This window comes from Strix aluco, chromosome 1 (assembly GCF_031877795.1).
Source record: "Strix aluco isolate bStrAlu1 chromosome 1, bStrAlu1.hap1, whole genome shotgun sequence".
Classification (NCBI taxonomy): Eukaryota; Metazoa; Chordata; class Aves; order Strigiformes; family Strigidae; genus Strix; species Strix aluco.
The window spans coordinates 97,739,199-97,756,772 of NC_133931.1; the positions used below are offsets into that span (position 1 = coordinate 97,739,199).

General features: G+C 44.6%; 1 protein-coding gene across 2 annotated transcripts in view; it reads left to right on the forward strand.

The window, feature by feature from the left end:
• The first annotated feature begins 735 nt into the window (after positions 1-735).
• PHACTR1 (phosphatase and actin regulator 1) overlaps positions 736-17,574 on the forward strand; it is a 317,945-nt gene continuing 301,106 nt past the window's right edge. For both annotated transcript variants that reach the window (XM_074828352.1, XM_074828367.1), the window contains exons 1-3: positions 736-848; positions 12,541-12,687; positions 14,441-14,587. In XM_074828352.1, the coding sequence (XP_074684453.1) occupies positions 788-848; positions 12,541-12,687; positions 14,441-14,587 (355 nt within the window). In that variant the 5' untranslated portion in view covers positions 736-787. The remainder of the gene's footprint in view (positions 849-12,540; positions 12,688-14,440; positions 14,588-17,574) is intronic.

Genomic DNA, 17,574 nt, shown 5'->3' on the forward strand with positions numbered 1-17,574 from the left:
TGCCTGGCAGAGGCAAACCTGATCCAGTGTATATCTTGGACAGTTGTAATCTAGGATCTGGACAGATCTGAGGTTCAGAAGAATGCTGAAAATATAAACCTTAGCTAAGAAGCAGTGAGTGCTAAGAGTAGCCTACTATTTCTTAATGATTGCTTTTAACACATCTTTTAAAACTGACAGTGGGATGTTCTGTTCCTACTTCTGGTCGGTAAGAGGGGAGAAGGAAGGCAAGGTTGGCTTCTGGTCATTTAGGTGGAATGAAATATCCAGAATATTGTGTCTTCCCTTCTAGTGCACTGTTTTGGTGTAAGTGGCGCAAATGCTATCTTTAATGTAGTCTGCTACAGTAGTGCCTACTCGGAGGTGCTGGCTGTGAATCTGGCTAAAGGAGGTCCCTGCCGCAAGCTTTTCTGATCTTCTTTTTAAGAGCAAATGTAACAAGCAGGTGAATCTAAGTATGTATTGTAATAAATGGAGACTGACTAGAATAAAGGTGATTGTACTAGGAATCTTGCTAATACTGCAGTAGGACTTTTATGTCTTTAGACAAGAATTTAAACCAAACATCCTAAAATAGAAAAGGATACTTATGAAGTTCTATGAATAGTTATTTGGAAATGCATTGACCCTAATATGCCAAATGAAGCACTTTAGTGACTGCCTACACAGTTCTTTCCACAAAGAAACTCATCAGCTTTTTTCCGTCTGACATCTCTGTAATCTTTCCCAGGAATCTGACTGATCATCCATACCGGAGTGTTGTAAGCAAACATAAAGTTCCTTCAAAATGGACTACTTTTTGGATGTTGAGTCTGCTCACAGACTGTTTTACAGTCAAGGAGCTCAAGGTAAGAAACTCTGGTACTGACTCAGAAAAATTACTATTTTAACTGTACAGTTAAGATGTACAGGGCCAGACAAAGGCCAGCCCTTGTGACTGACCTACTGAAGTGTGCAGAGGCCATAGGGAAAGGCATTCAAAATGCATGGGGTGTAAAAGGGATTACAAGAGGAGTAATGATAGGGTTGATCTGCCCTCTCAGAGGATAAGGAAAAGCTGTGAGAGCTGTTGAATGCGCAGCAGGAGCAAAAGGAACTGTCAAGATGCAGACTCTGGTGTTGCAGAACCCAAATGGACAAGTCAGAGGGCACAACAGTGGCCTGCTGCTTGCTGTGTAAGCCTGTGGCGTCCTTCCCCTTCCTTCTCGCTTGTTGATGCTGTCAGGATCATAATGTGGTGTTATTCAGTGCTGCAGGAATAACTGGTTTGGGAAAGCCCTGAGGCAATCCAGCATACTGTATGCATACACCAGTGTCTGCATCCTTCCCTGTGAAACGCTGGCCCCCACCAAGCACCAGCAGTGTGAGAGAGGGAAAGAGTAATAAAGCTTCTTTGCTTTAATGTAGTCGAGACTTGTTCATGACATAGATGATATTTTTGGTAAAGTCAGTTCACATTTTTCTCACCAGCTCTGTTTTTGGAGAAAACTTGCAATTTCAGAGCGAAGGGCTTTTTTGTTCCTTGAACTTTAAACACCATATTAAATTGAAGAAAACTGTAAGAACCGAGTAGCTCTATCAGCCGCCTTAATTTTTACATACTGCCTGTTTTCTGAGAACACAATCCAGCTTTTTTCCACCATTAATTTCATCAGTTGCTAATCAAATTCAAAGTCCGGCTAACAGAGTTCTGCCTTCCCTCTGAAGGCCATTCTCCCAGAGCAAGACCTAATCCACCCAGGGGATGCCATCGTCCCAGGATACACAGGGATCAGTACCACCTCTAACCTTTGGCTCAGCTGAGGTGCTGTTGCATTGCCCAGTTGCTGCCCCAGTTGTTGTGATACATTTTCATCTGTACAAGTCACAGAAAACCTTTCTTGTCACAACACAGCCTCCTGCAATGAACAACACAAGCAAATGCTAAGCACCTCAAAATCAGGGAAAAAAATCGGCTGAGAGCAATGACAGAGTTTTCTGGTTTTTTCTCCATCTCTCCATCTCCATGTCCATGCAATGGACACCTAAGCACTGCTACAGAAGTAATATTAAAATAAGTTCTTTGATCATCCCTGTGAGAACAAACCCCTTTCTATTCCATAGAAACTAAAATTCAGGAATCTACAATTTACTGCTTTATAAAGCTACAGCAATTTATCAACAGCATCCCTGTGCATTGCAAGGTACAGAGGGGACTATGGAAGACAGAATTTGTATTCATGCAGTGAAAGTCTATTAAAGTAATGTCCACAAGGTGACTGATAAGAGTTGCACAGGTAACCTTCAGTGTAAGTATTTCCAAGAAGGCAAGGGACAAAAACATTATCTTACCCAGACTTGGAGAAATTATATTGTTAGCACATACAGAAATTTTTGTACTGATCAGCTAGATGCATGACTGAAATTTTAACCTTAGCACCTTGTTGATTCTTTGTTTCAATGCAATTATTTTGGGTTTTTTTAAATGCAAAATGAGGAAAAAAGTCCGTCGGGCAGAACTGTATTCCTTGATACAAATGTCATCAGCAGGGGGTTGACCTTTAGATCTGTCATGCAGGCTTCTATCCCTTGGCCAAAACAAGTAGGAACCAGCACTGAGACTTGGGGACTTTTTGTCCCCCTGCTTGTGAACATTTTATGAAAGACGCTAATGACATGCTTCCACTGTGCATCACAGCATAATACAGAGGCTCCCAGACCCTAATTACCTCCACAACTGGAAGCAGTACATTGGTATGAGCCGTTCTGCACTTATGCTCTGTCCCCTTCAACTTTGCACCTTTCTCTTTGCTCCTTTTACTGCATTTTCCCCAGCTCCTGTCCTTCACATCTCTTACCTCACATGCTTGTGAGATCTCTTCCCCAAACTCTAGTACTCTTCCCTCTCTTCATTTCTCTGTGTTTGAGGTCAGCTGCTTTCCAACAGGCTGGGTGCCAGCAGGGAAATTGCTCTGAGCACAGAAGTGACAATGCTTCTGCTCTACATTCTCACATGCTGCAACACAGCAGCCGCCTGGCAACAGGAGAGGTGCTCAAGGGGAAGGATGGATGGACAACCCCACTAGCAGCAGGTGTGAGAGATGAAATGTGGCCTCTGCAGAGAGAATTTTCAGGAGGCTTTCACTGTCTGAAGTAGCACTGAGCATCTCGGAGGTGACAGAGATGGCTTCAGCAAGCCAAATGATAAACCTCTAGAAGAGCTGAAACTCATCAAGGTTTCCTGTAGCAAATGCCTTTATCACCATCCTTAGCCCCAGACTTCTTGACGGTATCATCCCCTTCCTCTGAGCTACCCTACCCCCTGTACATAACAAGGAACTCAACCCTATTGAGTGTGCATTGATGCTGTCTCTACAGCTCTGATAACTCCTGTCGTCCTTGTACCTTGTGCCAAATTTTAAGGCTGTCTTCCACAGAACAGGCATTTCTATATGAGATAATGGCATGATTTCTCCAAACATGGGCAAAAATAACATATTTCTTTCCTTATCCGCCTTCTGAGAAACAGTCAAACTGCGTTAACTATAACTTTCTGAAAAAACAAAAAATATACACTGAATGTGAGGCACCCATCCGCCATAAATAGCATCGCTCAAGTAGCTAGTTTGGAACTGAATAAGAGGTCTGCAAGAAAGCATCATCACCAGATCTGCCTAATGGGATCACAAGTAACTATTTGATGTTAATATAGTAATGTGATGCTACTAGCAAATCATGCTATCAAACAGCATGTGTGTATGCATTAAAAGTGCATTATGACAGAATTGAGTGAAAGAAGACTACAGTACTCTGCCATTTAATTAGAAACAACATCAGAACACATTATATTTATTACTTTAGTTATATTATTAATTGTTGCATTACAAAATACTCTGTTTACAGACTGTAGAATGGGGGTTTATGACCCACTTTTTCTGTGAGATTTGAAGATTTCTGCCTTTTAATCCTTTGATCCTTCAGATCAATAAAAACCCCTCCTTTCCAATGTTTTCACATTAATGATATGACAATGTTACAAATGGCAGCTGCAAAGCACTCGCTCGCAAAGCACTCATTCTCCTCTGAACCCACTCCTTGTGGGTGGAAGCGAAGGAATAGGACTGCATAATGTTGAGCAGGAACTCAAAGAGCTATGATGGCATTACTAGCAGATGATATCAAATCCCAGCTGACCTCAGGTCTTGTGTAGTTGAACGCAGGATGCTCTGACCTCAGCAAACAGACCGAAACAGAGTTTTGGCCCCCAGCAACTAACTGGTTCTCTATCCGTTGCTGCCTGCACTAACGCCCACACCTCATCCCTACTCCTGCAGAAAGCTGCAGAACTGCCTTTGCTGCTGTAGGGTAGGAGGAGAGAGGTGTTACCTTATCAGCTGCCTCCTCTCCCATCCTCTCCTTCTCCAGAAGCAGCCATCACCTCACTCCCGTGGGCTGAGCACGTAACAGAGGATGTTTGGCCATTCGGGCTGCATCTGCTGTTCAAACAGCTGTTCCCTGTTTCCTCCAAGGAAAGTGAAGCAGGAGGGATGGAAAAGTCACAAAAGCTGGATCTGGCAGTACGATTATCTAGATTTAGAAAACTTGGTAAATGAAGCCAGCTGGCTGTAGTCTTCAGATACAAGCCAGAAATATCCTAAGCCCCGCAGCCCTCCCTGACTGTCTCTTCTGTGGCCGTATGTTGGGATCTAGGAGATGGGGGTTGTCCTTGCCAAGTGCGTAATGCCTGGTGACGCATCTGCAAATCAGAAGCAGGAAAGAAGGGCCTGTGATCCCCTGGATCTAGCCCCTTGCCCTAGGAAAGTCTGAATCTGAAATCTAAGCATGGAGCTGGACTTCAATTTTCTAAAAAGTCTTTTCCCTTTGAAGTGTGTGGAAGATACATTTACATCCAAGAATGAGCCATGAGGGCTGAAAGTATATAATGGGGCCTGGAATAGGATTCAGCTCACTTATCCCTTAGGTGTCCTCAGTGAAGATGTTTCCACCTAAGACTTCTGACTAGCCTGGTACGTATCAGTGGAGAGAAACAGTAATTTTAAGAGCAGGGTTCAACTAATCTTAGACATTTTCATTGGGATAACATAAATCTTGCCTTATTTTTTCTACTGATTATGAAAGCCTGGACAGCTAATTTGAGTGAAAGATGCCTGCGCTAATGGCATTTGTTTGCATAGAGGAATCACACATTGACGAGCAAGATAGGACCTAAATCAGGAAAGGGAGTAACTTCCCCAAAACAGGTCAAGTTGTAATCCAAAGCTGTACGTGCAGATCCCATCTCGGCTGTAGCCTACTTTGGAGAGACATCAGCTTTGATCTTGAAGTTCTACTTGAAAGAAGTTATGCTTTGGGGCATGCAAAGAAAGACCTTGTATTTGACAGCGCTGAGCAGGCTGATGCTGTGGAGCAGCAGAAGCAGGCTGCTCCATGAGGGAAAGTGAGCCAAGAGACAGCAAGACGGGCAGAGGCAGCAGCCTGCATGTGAGAGGTAAAGCACTGCAGCACATGAGCAGGGCAGGTCTGGTGATGGTCACCAGGTTCAGCCAAGAGTCCAGATCATCAGGTAGGACCATGGTGATGAGGCAGGTATGAGACCAAGCAGGACATCAAGTCAGCAGTCTGGATGTGGATCAGTGAGGACTGTAGCCAGCCACAGGCACAGCCGCAGCCTCGCTCAGCAACTGGGCAACAGCCTCAGTGTAAGTGCAGCTCCCAAAAGAAGGGAGGAAGCAGCTGTTGAGGCTTCTTCCTGCTTTCTCAAACAGCTCCAAAGCTGGCCAGGGCTTCTCAAGCTTCTCTCCAACAGCTGGGCCATGTCAGAGAGCCTGCCTTGAGCATAGCCAACTAAACTGTGTGCAGGGAGTGCACACAGGGCCCTGCCCGTTGGTACCTAGCTCTAATCTAGGCTTGTTCAGGATTAAGAAACGAGGAACCTTTCCCTCCCCTTGTATACAAGGGGGTGGAGCCCCCTGGACGAACTCTAAGAGAGAAGAATGACTTCTGCCCAGTACATTATAAATGAAAGCTTTAGGTACCGTCATAAAAGGAGAGTAGCTCATTGCAGACTGTGTGTGGCACTTGGCTGCAGTCACGAGTCTGATGGAAGGGACTCTAAGACTCACGCCCTCTCTTGGTGCCTCTAGTAACCCGACACCACAACCTGGCAGGACAGGCTGGATATCATGCAGTCAGGATGCCACTCTGGGCTGCCCAAGTCCATGTCTGCGCTACAGTCGGACCTTCCGGTTGCTGCTGGGAGTCCGGATTCAGCTCTCAGGCGACTTCTGACTCAAAGATAAAATAGTTTCCAATTTCTCGGAGACCTGTGCATCCGCTTTTCCAGTCTTATCTCCTTTTGCACCAGCAGGGGGCACGAAGCTTAAAACTAACTGCATTAGTTGAGTATTTCCAAGATGCTCCTACATACCTTGAAGTTGCTTGCCAGTCCATTTGGCAGGATACACTGTGCATATTTAAATAACTGAACAAAACTCTCTTTAAGGCTTATCTTAAACCATCTTTTGTATCTATAAATAATTTACAGATCCACTTACATTAGGTATGCTTTTACTCGTTGCAACATTCCTGCAATCTATTTGATGAACGTAAGATGTGAATAAAAAATCTAAAGTAGAAAAAAAATGGAAATAAAAATATAGTACATACAGTCAAGGGATAACAGATGCACAAGATTGTATAGACACATAGGGTATGATTGATCAAAAGATTTCAGGAAATCCTTCTTGATCATTTTTCCAGGTTTAAAAAAATACTCCCAGGTATAGTTTTAATTCCACATTTTCTTCTCGCACTCTGTCTCCACAACGTAGTTATTTCACTGTGCTTCACTTTTGCTCATTTATTTTAATCCATACAGTGCTGACTCATTCTAGATGTTTGACTTTAATCACTGCTGACTACTCAGTGCTACTTCCCTTCTGCTTTTGCATATTAAATTACGTCCAGCATTTTACAAAAGCGTTTTGCTGCAGTATCCCCAGATCCTAATCCAGAATGATTCCACTGCAGATGTTCCCTGTGTAAAGTAACATTAGGATACTCCATCCACCAAAGTTTTATGATTAATCCATCCTATAGATTAACATCTTTTCAAAGTTATGTTATTTTGCAAGGCTTTTTCTTTTTTTATTCACGTGATGTCACTAGTTTTTAGACTAATATCATTACTAACAGAATAATTAGTAACAGCAAATGTGCATTCCTGATGTAATTTCCCTCCCTTTAAATCCCAGGAAGTAACTGATCAACATCAACCTTTTCCTTACCCTTTTAAAACTTTTTTTCCCCTTTCTCACCTCCTATTCTGGCATGTCCCCATTACTGAGAATTTAGGAACAGGCAACTGAGTGCCACGATCAGAGTGTCTGGCTTACAGAGTCAGGTAGCCTAGCTTCACCAATTGTATAAAAATAGCTCCTGATGAGTTGCAGTAACCATACTTCTGCTACTTTTCATCCATTTATTTCAATATCCAGTCAGCCAAATAAAAGTCAGAAGAAATAAGGATCTTCTAATTCTCGGTAGCATATCTGCATAAAACTAGGACATTTGAGACCCAGTTCTCTATAGCTCTAAATACAAAAAACTTTAGAAATCCTATGCATGGATCACACTTGAAAAAATTTGATTCTGAAAACTAAATCTAATTTTTTTTCTATTAAAAATTAATTTTGAATAATCAGGCCGCTTCTTGTCCCTATTTCATAATAATTTAGCCGGGGGGTTTATTTATTTATTTTTAATAGTCTGTTTTCTGAAGCCTATGCCTTTGAACACAACAGCCAAGGAACAAGCATGTTTCCTCTAAAATGTACAAAAAATGCTAGATATATTGTGCATACATTTACCTAAATATTGCAAACCAGCAAAACGAGCATGTGCGTAAAAGCAGATATCCTTTTGCATGGGTACTATTGTTTGCAACCCTCGGGCCTGTGTTTGAGTACTATGTATCTAAGTACTTTCTTTCAGATTACTGAAGTCCATCAAACCCATGTCAAAGATCTCAACAGCTTTGCTTTAGAAACACAGAGCAATCCATATGCATGTGCTTCTGTGTTTATCCGGGAGACACAAGCCTGTAAATCATTCTTCATAAATGACAAATTATGTCCTCTCCAATGCTTGCACACATGTTCAACTCTCTTCCTCTCCTGCCAGCCATACCCCATTGCCATCTCCAATCGTTCAAATGTTGTTAACAGTTGCATTTAAAGCAAGACAAAATTAGACCAAAAGATTTTTTTCCTGGTAAACATTTATTTGGACACATTGCTTGGTCTGTCTTTAAAGAAGAATATTCACAATCTAATAGTTACATTTTTTTTTAGCGCAGATGGAATAACGTGTTCTAGATGCATCACAACGTACCTGAACTAATGTTTTTGAACTTACATTTAGCCAAAAATACATTTCTGTGCGCATTATCTACACATTATGCCATGGTGAGCCCTTTCCACAGAAGCATGAAGAAGGAGAACCGAATAAGCAAGTCATATGTTTCTCTCTAAAAAAAAAAAGTAGCATCTTACTCAATCAGCAACAGCAGCACTGAAATTAAAATATTTTCATAGGTATTCTACAAAGTTGTTCAAACTTTGCCCTGAGAAATGAGGTTTTCCTCAAAAAAGTCTTAAAGATTTCTGATGTAAACCAGTATTCCTTTATGGCTATTTCCATGTCATCTGAAGTTGCTTGTGATTATATGCATCAGAAACATACGCATCTAGGTCTAGACATCTCCAGCAGAAACATTTTAGCGCTTCGCTTGTACTAAGATTAAAATCATCAGGTCTCAAAAGTTTTGCCATTTCGACGTAAGAACCTGCCATTGAAATTAGGGTTTCTAGATGAAGACCCTATTGACCCAAATATGACCAGGGTATTTGTGTCACCAATGAGATATTTTAAAAATTTTTAATAAAAGTTGATTGATAAAAGTGGATGGAAAAATCAAGATTAATATTTCATGTTTTCTCTGACTAATTTTTAGGAGGATGGCTTTTCACCTCTTGAAAGTTTTCTGATGAGAAATGTCCAAAATTTTTCTAAAATTAACACACAAGTGTTAAAATAAATAATAACTCTTCAAAACATAAAGTTAGTTCTTGGCAAACAAAAATTAGTATGAATATTTTTATTAAAATATGTGGAAATGTATTTTAATGGAAAAAATGGAAGACATCAAAAATTCTTTGCAAACCACCCCCCATGTTTTCAGTAATTTCAAACAGCATTCAAAAATTGGACCGCCTGTAGATATAACTAAATATACTGAAATTATATGTTCAAAATGCCTCTGAACATGCAATATAATAATTTATATATTTCACATTCCCTTCTCCCAAACGCCTACTTGTGTCGTACTTCAGTAACGTACAATATTTTGAGACAACAAATGTGAGACTATACACAATCAGTTCTAAGGTGTCATTACATACATTACAGCATTTCTACTTTTAAGGTATTTTTCCTCCATAAGCGACCTCTTCCTTTGCTAACAAATACCAGACAAGATGTTGCCACAATGTGTCAATCATGGTGTAACCCTATGAGGAACAATGCAAACAAAATGAAAGAATATAACCAAAATGACTGATTTGCCTTCTGTGTGCTGTTAGAGTGGCTGCTTAGAATGAGGTTTTGGACGTGGTCTCAAATCCATTTGCAGCATAAGCGGGCCCCTTAATGTGTATTGTAATGTCATTCCTTTATTCCAAGACCTTCCAGAGGACACTTCCTAATTTTCCTGAAAAACCGTCTCCTGAAAATGTGTCCCACAGACTGAGCTGGTTTGTGGAGAGCGGCTGAAGCTAGAGATACTGGTGGGTTATCTGTGGTGGACCCAATGGTCACATTGAGCAAATGTTGAAAGCTTTACTTAAAAATATATGGCAAGGCATCCTTGTAATAAGGAGTGCTGTGGATTACAGTTAAGAAAAGGGTGTGTACAGGTATACTCATAGCATGCACAAATATTCAGCGTCACTGTATGGATATCAGAATGTCATCAGCTGTACTTTCCAGTTCCACGGCTACATAAGAATTGATCTTTGGTTTTTTATTGCAAAATGTTTTAATACTCATTAGCTTCCTCTGAAATTTTTCCAGTGTTTACTTCAAATTTCCTGTCATTCTTGAAAACTCCTTTTGGTAATATACACAAAGGGGAGATAATCATGGCTGTCAAAGTAATACATAATGATTACTCCAGGAAACATTTTCCAGCATCCACCTACTTCTAGTCAAAAGGAATTCAAGCCAGATCCCAATATTTTGACCCAAAAGGTAAAAACGATTTATAAACAATTATATAGAAAAGCTCACTCTTATTCTCTGTTTACCATAAATGTATATGCAATTTGGTGGTGGTTTTTTTTCAGATAGGTTCCTGTCCTGTGATCCAGCTAACCCTGAGATGCACAGGTGCCCTTTCACTGACTTCAACCACAGCTAGATCACGCCAGTTTTAAAAGACAAATGTTTTACATGCTAGGCTGTTTTATGAGATGATTTTTACAATGCTGACTTCATACACAGATAAATCTTCCTTCAGTGTAAATTTGATGATGCAGTACACAAAATTCTCTGTAGCAGAAATTTTCCATTCTCTTTTATCTTCATTACTGTACACCCCTATTACAAGGGAGTGATAGTTTACAGTCAGTCACAGTGTTTACTTTAGCTTAATCTAAATAGTTGACCCCATTAAATCAATTTCAACTCTTGCCCTTTGCTTTTACTTCAAATTCAAATGCTACGTTAGAAATGAGCAAAAACTTGAAAGAAATCTATTTAAAACCAGAAAACAGTAAGTCAGACCAGAAATAACTGCTACCTCCAGCAACGCAGATTTGCTTGTTTAGTAAACTACGTAATGCTGCAAATTGAAAAATAGAGCGTGACAGCTTTTGTTAACGCATACTAATTATATGCTATCATTCCTAACACCTAAGTCAGGTTTCAGGCATCTGAAGGCTTCTGATTGACAGTTATTATTTGGAACTCTAAAAAACTTTTAAAAGAAAGACTCACAGTTAGCAGGCTGCAGAATATGCTCTTAATCACTATCAGTCATGCTCTCCAGTCCCAGCAGGAAAATATATTTCATTAGTTATTTGAAGTGTGGTGGCTTACAAAAGCCCTAAGATAAAGACTGTTATGCCAGATAATGCCCAAACAGCAAGAAACATCCAGGGTTTAGGCTCCTAGGCTCTTACAGGGTCCCACATGAAAGTTAATGTTAATAGTCCCACACTAAGGGTAAGGACGGGCTTTCAAGCTGAGATGCTCTTTCCAGCTATATATGAGGTGGAGGGGAAAGAAACCCACTGAGAAGGTACTTGTGCATGGCGCTCACGCTTTCAGTGATCAGCCAGATCCCATCTAGCATTTGTGATAATCTTTATCTACTCAGAGAGAGAATTGAGGTGGATATATTTATAGAGGCTCTTCTGTTTGTGATTTGTAATTTATAGGCTCAGCGCCCAAAGCATTCAACAGCCACTCATAATTACATTTCACATAAAAAACACCTACATTAAAGGGACATTATCAAGGCTGTAAGGTCAAGTGCTAAATACTTAGGCAATGCCAGAATGAAGGTTGCCTCTGCAGCATTAATTCAGTCTCCTTATACATATGTATTATAGTACAGTTTCTAATTGCATGATGACACTGTAATTTTTCCTATCCTACCATTTGCTTCATCAGTGCGTGGAGTGGGCAGTGCTTGCTTAATGAACCAGTATTAAATATTTTGCTTTCTGCTCCTTGAAGGCATGGCCCCAAGCCATTTAAACCCTGTTCAGAAGACAGAAATCTTAATTTCCTCATGGGCTTTTCAGTGGTGCTTCACTAAAGTCTATGAACACTTTACAAATATTAATGAATTTATATCTTCACGAAATCCCTACTGAAAGAAAATGATGATTGTCCCTGTTTCACAACTAGGGAACTAAGACATAAGGGGATCAAGAGCAAAAAGTAGCTGTTAATTTTGAGTGCCTAAATCAAGACAACAAGAAATTGAGTTTTGAAATAGTTGCTATAGGCATCACGTCATGTGTCCCAAGTCTTCCACTGATTTCCACAAACTAAGCGAACACTTAAATACTTCCATTGCTCAGGCATCACAGCCTCAAAAACAGTGTTCAGAAAAGGAGGGACTGCAGCTATTGAGAAGTTGTGAAGAGTGGTTTAAGTGGCAAAACTAGGAACTTTGAACAAGAAATTTGTGGCAGGAACAGAGCTATAACCTGTGTCTTTGGGGCATACCACACAGCAATCTTTTCTCTTCTTGGCATCATTCAGTGCAGACCTTAAATTCTGCAGCATGTGAGGCAGAGACCTTACAGCAAACAGCTCCTTCTACTACCTGCTACAGATCCTCTTTTCCACTGAGTGATTTTCTTTCTCTTCTCTTTTTTCTTCTCTTTTTTTCTTTTCCTCCCTCTTCCTCCCCCTTTCCATTTCTCCTTTCTCCTGCCATTCTCCTCTTCATTTGTTCCTTCTTACCAGCTCGTCGGGCAACTCTTCTCACCGTGCCCACTCTGATGACAGCATCTTCTGATGATGACATAGACCGGAGACCCATCAGAAGACTCCGGTCTAAGAGTGACACCCCTTACTTGGAAGAAGCTAGGATCTGCTTCAACCTTGATAATGGTAAGACTACCCCTTCCCCAAACAGCATAGGATGTTAATCAAAGACTTTTTTTGAGATGCAGATGGACCAGAAGGCACCTCCTCGTTCACAAGTGGTACGGTGGTTCACCAGACATCCAAGGATGTCACGGCTGTCTAACTACAAGCACCTGCATATGTATGAATAGGGATCCTTTCCAAAATCTTTCTGCAAGTACTAACTAAAGATTTTCCCTTGTTTTAGCTAGGGTGAGCCAGTGAGATCAGAGCAAAAGAGAATGGCTTTGCAAACAAAATATATTTATATCTTATCCACTCCAGGCATCCAGAAACGTGAAAGTTCTTGTGAACATTTATGAAGGGATTAGAGCTAACAGCAGACTTCAGCTAAACCCAACATTACAACCATGGAATAACATCCAGTATGCCCCAAAGCCTCTGTAGGTTTAATTGGCAGAAGTGTAACAGAAAACTCTTGATTCTGCAGGAACGAGTAAGAGAGCTGTCCCCCCAAATTCAAACCAGCTAACGATACTACCGCTGCCTTCAGGGTTACTGAGCCCCGGCATTCCCTGGTCCTTTTTCTCATTGAGGTTGACCAAAACAAAAGATTTTGGAAGTCAAACAACTTAGTGACTTTAAGCAGACTGGGTTTTCTTTAAAAAATCTGAACTAAATGTGACAAAATAGTACACTTCCTGGCACATATTTTAACTGCTTAACTCTCCCTTTATGTAGTATTTTTGTGCTACGCAGATTTTTTTTTAAAATAGCATTTTTAATTATTTGTATTATACTAACACCTTGAGGTCCAAAACTGGAGCCCTAATATGGCAGCCAGGGCTGCCTTACAGGGTGAGAAGTAACATCTGCATAAAGGGCTGATTACTCAATAGAGACAACAGAATAGGGGAGAAGCAGCAAAACACTGTCCCCAGTTTGCAACCGGGAGTCACTGATTTTCGCCTACGGTCATTTTATTTTCAAAGACCTGCCAAAGTGACTTATGAATACGAGTCCCAAGCTTTAAGGGACAGTCAGTTTTAAACATTGAGTGTCGGCTCCTCAGTCCCCTTGGCATTCTAAAGCGCCTGGCCAGGTGCGCCATTCTGGTTTACTTAACGGGTTTGCCCAAGGAAAGAGGAGAAGGAGGTGAAGGGATGAGCCCTTGGACTGCCCACCAAGTCTCGATCCAGCCGTGCTTTGAGTTTTGGGACCCCTAGGCTAGAAGAGAGGAGTTCAGGGTGCGCAAGACTGGGGTGGGGTGTCACCTCGGCCAGCCGCGCGGTGGGGGGGGGTGTGGGGGGCGGCACCTCAGCCAGACCCCTGGCCCGGGCCTCCTCTGGGCAGGGGGGCAGGCGGGGCCGGGGCGGGGCGGGGTGGGGAGCACCGCTCGGCTCCCCCCGGAGCGAAGGTCGCCGCCCTGAGGCGGGCGGCACTCGGCCGGCAGAGGCGCTGCCGGCGGGCAGGGGCAGGGGCAGGGGCAGGGGCAGGGGCAGGGGCAGGGGCAGGGGCAGGGGCAGGGGCAGGGCCGCTGCGGCCGCTCCCGTCCGGAGATCCTTGACGGGTTTTCCCTGTCTCTCTCTCTCCCTCCCTCCCTCCCTCCGCTCCTTTCTCCCTTTCCCTCTCTCCTTCCCCGTCCTCCCCTCCCCCTCCCCGCGCCTCTCTCCCTCCCTCCCCTCCCCCCTCCCCTCCCTCCCTCCCTCCCCGCCCGCCCCCTCCGCCCCCTCCTCGCCCGGCCGCCCCGCGTCGCGCCGCCGCTCGCCCTCGCCAGCTCGCCGGGCCACGCTGCTCACCGTGCCCACATTAATGGCGGCATCTTCCGAGGAGGACATCGACCGCAGACCCATCCGCCGCGTCCGCTCCAAGAGCGACACCCCCTACCTCGCTGAGGCCCGCATCTCCTTCAACCTCGAGACAGGTGAGACACGGCCCGGCCCGGCACAGCACGGCGCGGGGGGGGGGCGGCCCGCCTCGCCCACGGCCGCCCGTGGACCGGTGGCGGCTGCCCCGGCGGCAGGGGAGGCAGGGAGGGAAGGGGCCGCCCCCGGCGCCGCGGCCTCCTCCCCCGCCGACGCCTGCGGGCTCCCCGGGCGCTGCCGCTCGGTCCGGTCCGGCCCGGCCCGGCCCTGGTGCCCCGCTTCTTCGCACCTCCCCGGCCTCCTCCGGGCCTGGCCCACTGACCGGCTCCCCTCAGCCCCGCACCTCTCGCCCGTCCCGCCGGGTGCCGGCTTCCCTTCTCTGTTGGGCCCCTCGAAGCCTCCCGTCTCCCTGCTCGCATCCTCTCACCCTGTGGAGCGTGGTACCGCTTCCCCACAAGACTTGTGGTCTGTCCCTCCTCGCCAGGTTCTTCTGACATCCCTCCTGGAGACGCTGCCCTTGACATTTTGCAAGGCTCTCCTCTTCTCACTCTTTGCCTGATGGGTTTGTGCCTCAAAAGTGCAAGGAAACTTGCACCTGCATTATCCGTTTTTTCTCAGTCTCGCGAGGTCCCCCATTGTCCCAGCATTACTTTTTGCGACTCTTGATGGGTGTACACCCTGATGCTTTATACCAACACACCTCCAGCTCCTCACATTCACCTCCTCCTGCCTGTCATTGGGACAAACCTCCTGCAAGTCTCTGCCTGACCTTTCCATCCCCCTTCTCCACTGCTGCTTCTTCTTCTCTGCCACCTCTTCCTCATGGCTCCCTTGAGATTTCAGCTGTCCCCTTCAGTTCATCCTGCACATGGTGACTATCCTGTTTCTTTCCTACTAGGCCTGTGCTTTTTCCTCCTTCCCTGACCTTTTATTTTCTTATGGGCTCTGTCAACAGTAAACTATACCAGAGGTTATTTGCTCTCAAAACCAAAAGAAAAAGAAAGTTCTTTCTCTTGGTTCTCTGCACCAAGTCAGGGTTCCTCCGTCTGAGGAGGGGGTGTGAGGGAAGATCTGTAGCCAGGAAGCTCTGCTGCAGCCTCCCTCGTGTCTCAGCAGCAGTGCACAAAATGACCCAACTGTGTAACAGTTTTTGATGCGGAGCCTGTCAGCTCACTGCCAGCTGTAAAGGGAAAGAGCTGCCTCGGAGTTGCTGCTTGCCATGCTGCGGTCTCTCCTATCTCTCCTCCCGCTTTCATCTGGCAGAAAGTTGGAGATGGCAGAGATGCGTTTGCTCCTCCATTTGGGGATGAAACGGATTCCCCTCCCCCTCCCGTTATCCCTGCTGTAATTACACCCTTGGCAATGGCTAATACGCAGTTTGGTTTTACCATTGACAGAACGGTTGGTTACATCGCATGGCGGGTCGTTATTTCTTTCTGATCATGACTTCTTAAAAATTACCAAGCTGTAGGTAAGTTGGGTGGCATTTCAGGACACAGGCTGGAAGACAGTGCCAGATGCCAGGTTTCAGCTCTAAAGAACTGGGAGTGGAAATGGAAAGAGCATCGCCATGCGTAAAGTGTAAATAAAAAGAGGCTGTGTATGGTTATTTGACTGCTGAAATAACCCTGCGCTGACTTGTGCTGTCACAGGTAATGTTATGTCATGTAGTTATAGATAAACCAGTTAAGAGCAGGGCACCTTCAGGTCACCTGGTGCCCCACATCTCTACGCTGAGCTAGACATACTGTCTTTGCTACAAGTCCCAGAGGATGTGTAAGTCTCTAGGTACCACTTTCCTGCAATCCACTGAAAAACCTGATAATTAGACTTAGCTTCTTTCTCTTCCTCCCCTCTCCCTGGCTCTTTTCAATTTATGTCTTTACTTTCAAACCTGGGAATAGAATCCCTTTAAAAGAAATAACTAAAAGAAACAGTACAGGTGTGTCAAGAAATATAAATGAAAAATGTTGTAAGTAGTGTGAGTGTGTGTTTTCATTAATCCATCTGGCAGTGAGTAGTTTTGAGCTTTAAAAAAATAAAATAAAATTGCTTAGCAACCAGTATTGAGTGAGTGAGCCAAAAAGCAAGTGAAACATGCCACTGGTACCCACTTCATTTCTGAGCTGTTGGTTTTACTCTTCGGTTTGCTCAGAACGCACAAACCAAGCAGCCTGGGTTTGAGAACTCTCTATTCCAAGGACAGCCGTTAGTAAATTTGTTTAACCACTTTTGCTTGTACTTGATAGCGCCGCGTGGCGCAGGGCTTGCTTTTGAAACTTCTTATTTATGAGGTGCAGTGTTCTGCAAGTTACATTTTCGGGGTATGTGTGGCAAAAAACCCCACCCCTGTTTCTGCACTTACCTGGTTTTGAGATGCAGTTTCGTTGCTGGCGATGTTACTGACGTGCCCCAGCGGTGCTGCCTGTCCGGCGGGCGGGGGGACCCCACCTCCCGCGCCGCCGCTGGCGCCGCCCCGGGGCGGGGCCTAGAGGCGGGGCCGGTCGGGGGGCGGGGCCGTGCCGCCCAGGAGCCCGCGGGCGCTGTCCGCCGCCGCTGGTGCTGAAGCGGGGCCGGCGCGCCGGCGTGTGCCCGCGTAGCGGACCGCACGGCCGGGCGTGGAAACCGCGCGTCCCGCGTGTCGTGTTCCCCCTCGTGCCCGTGGGTTGGCAGTGCACGTGTGCGCACAAGGGCCTGTGTGCGCCTGTGCCTGCGCAGGGGGCAGGTGATGGAAAGGAAGTAATGCTGTTTCTTCAACCCATCGGTGCAGGGGTGCTTGGGGCGCAGGAAATAACCTCTTCCTTAGGTGCTTATTGCTTGTTTTCCATGTGGTGCGTTTCATATCTACAGCTGCTGCTCAACCACTGCTTACAGAGCTATTTTTCCTACAGCTGCTACAAGTCGAGCGGCGTCCCCCAGTCATTGTCTTCTGTCAGGACACGGTCAGGGCTTGGATGCAGCGTGCAGCTGCTTTGCTGTATTGGAACTTAAAATCCACTTTTATTAATGAACCATAAGCAGATGCAGTGAATACTGCTCTTCTCCA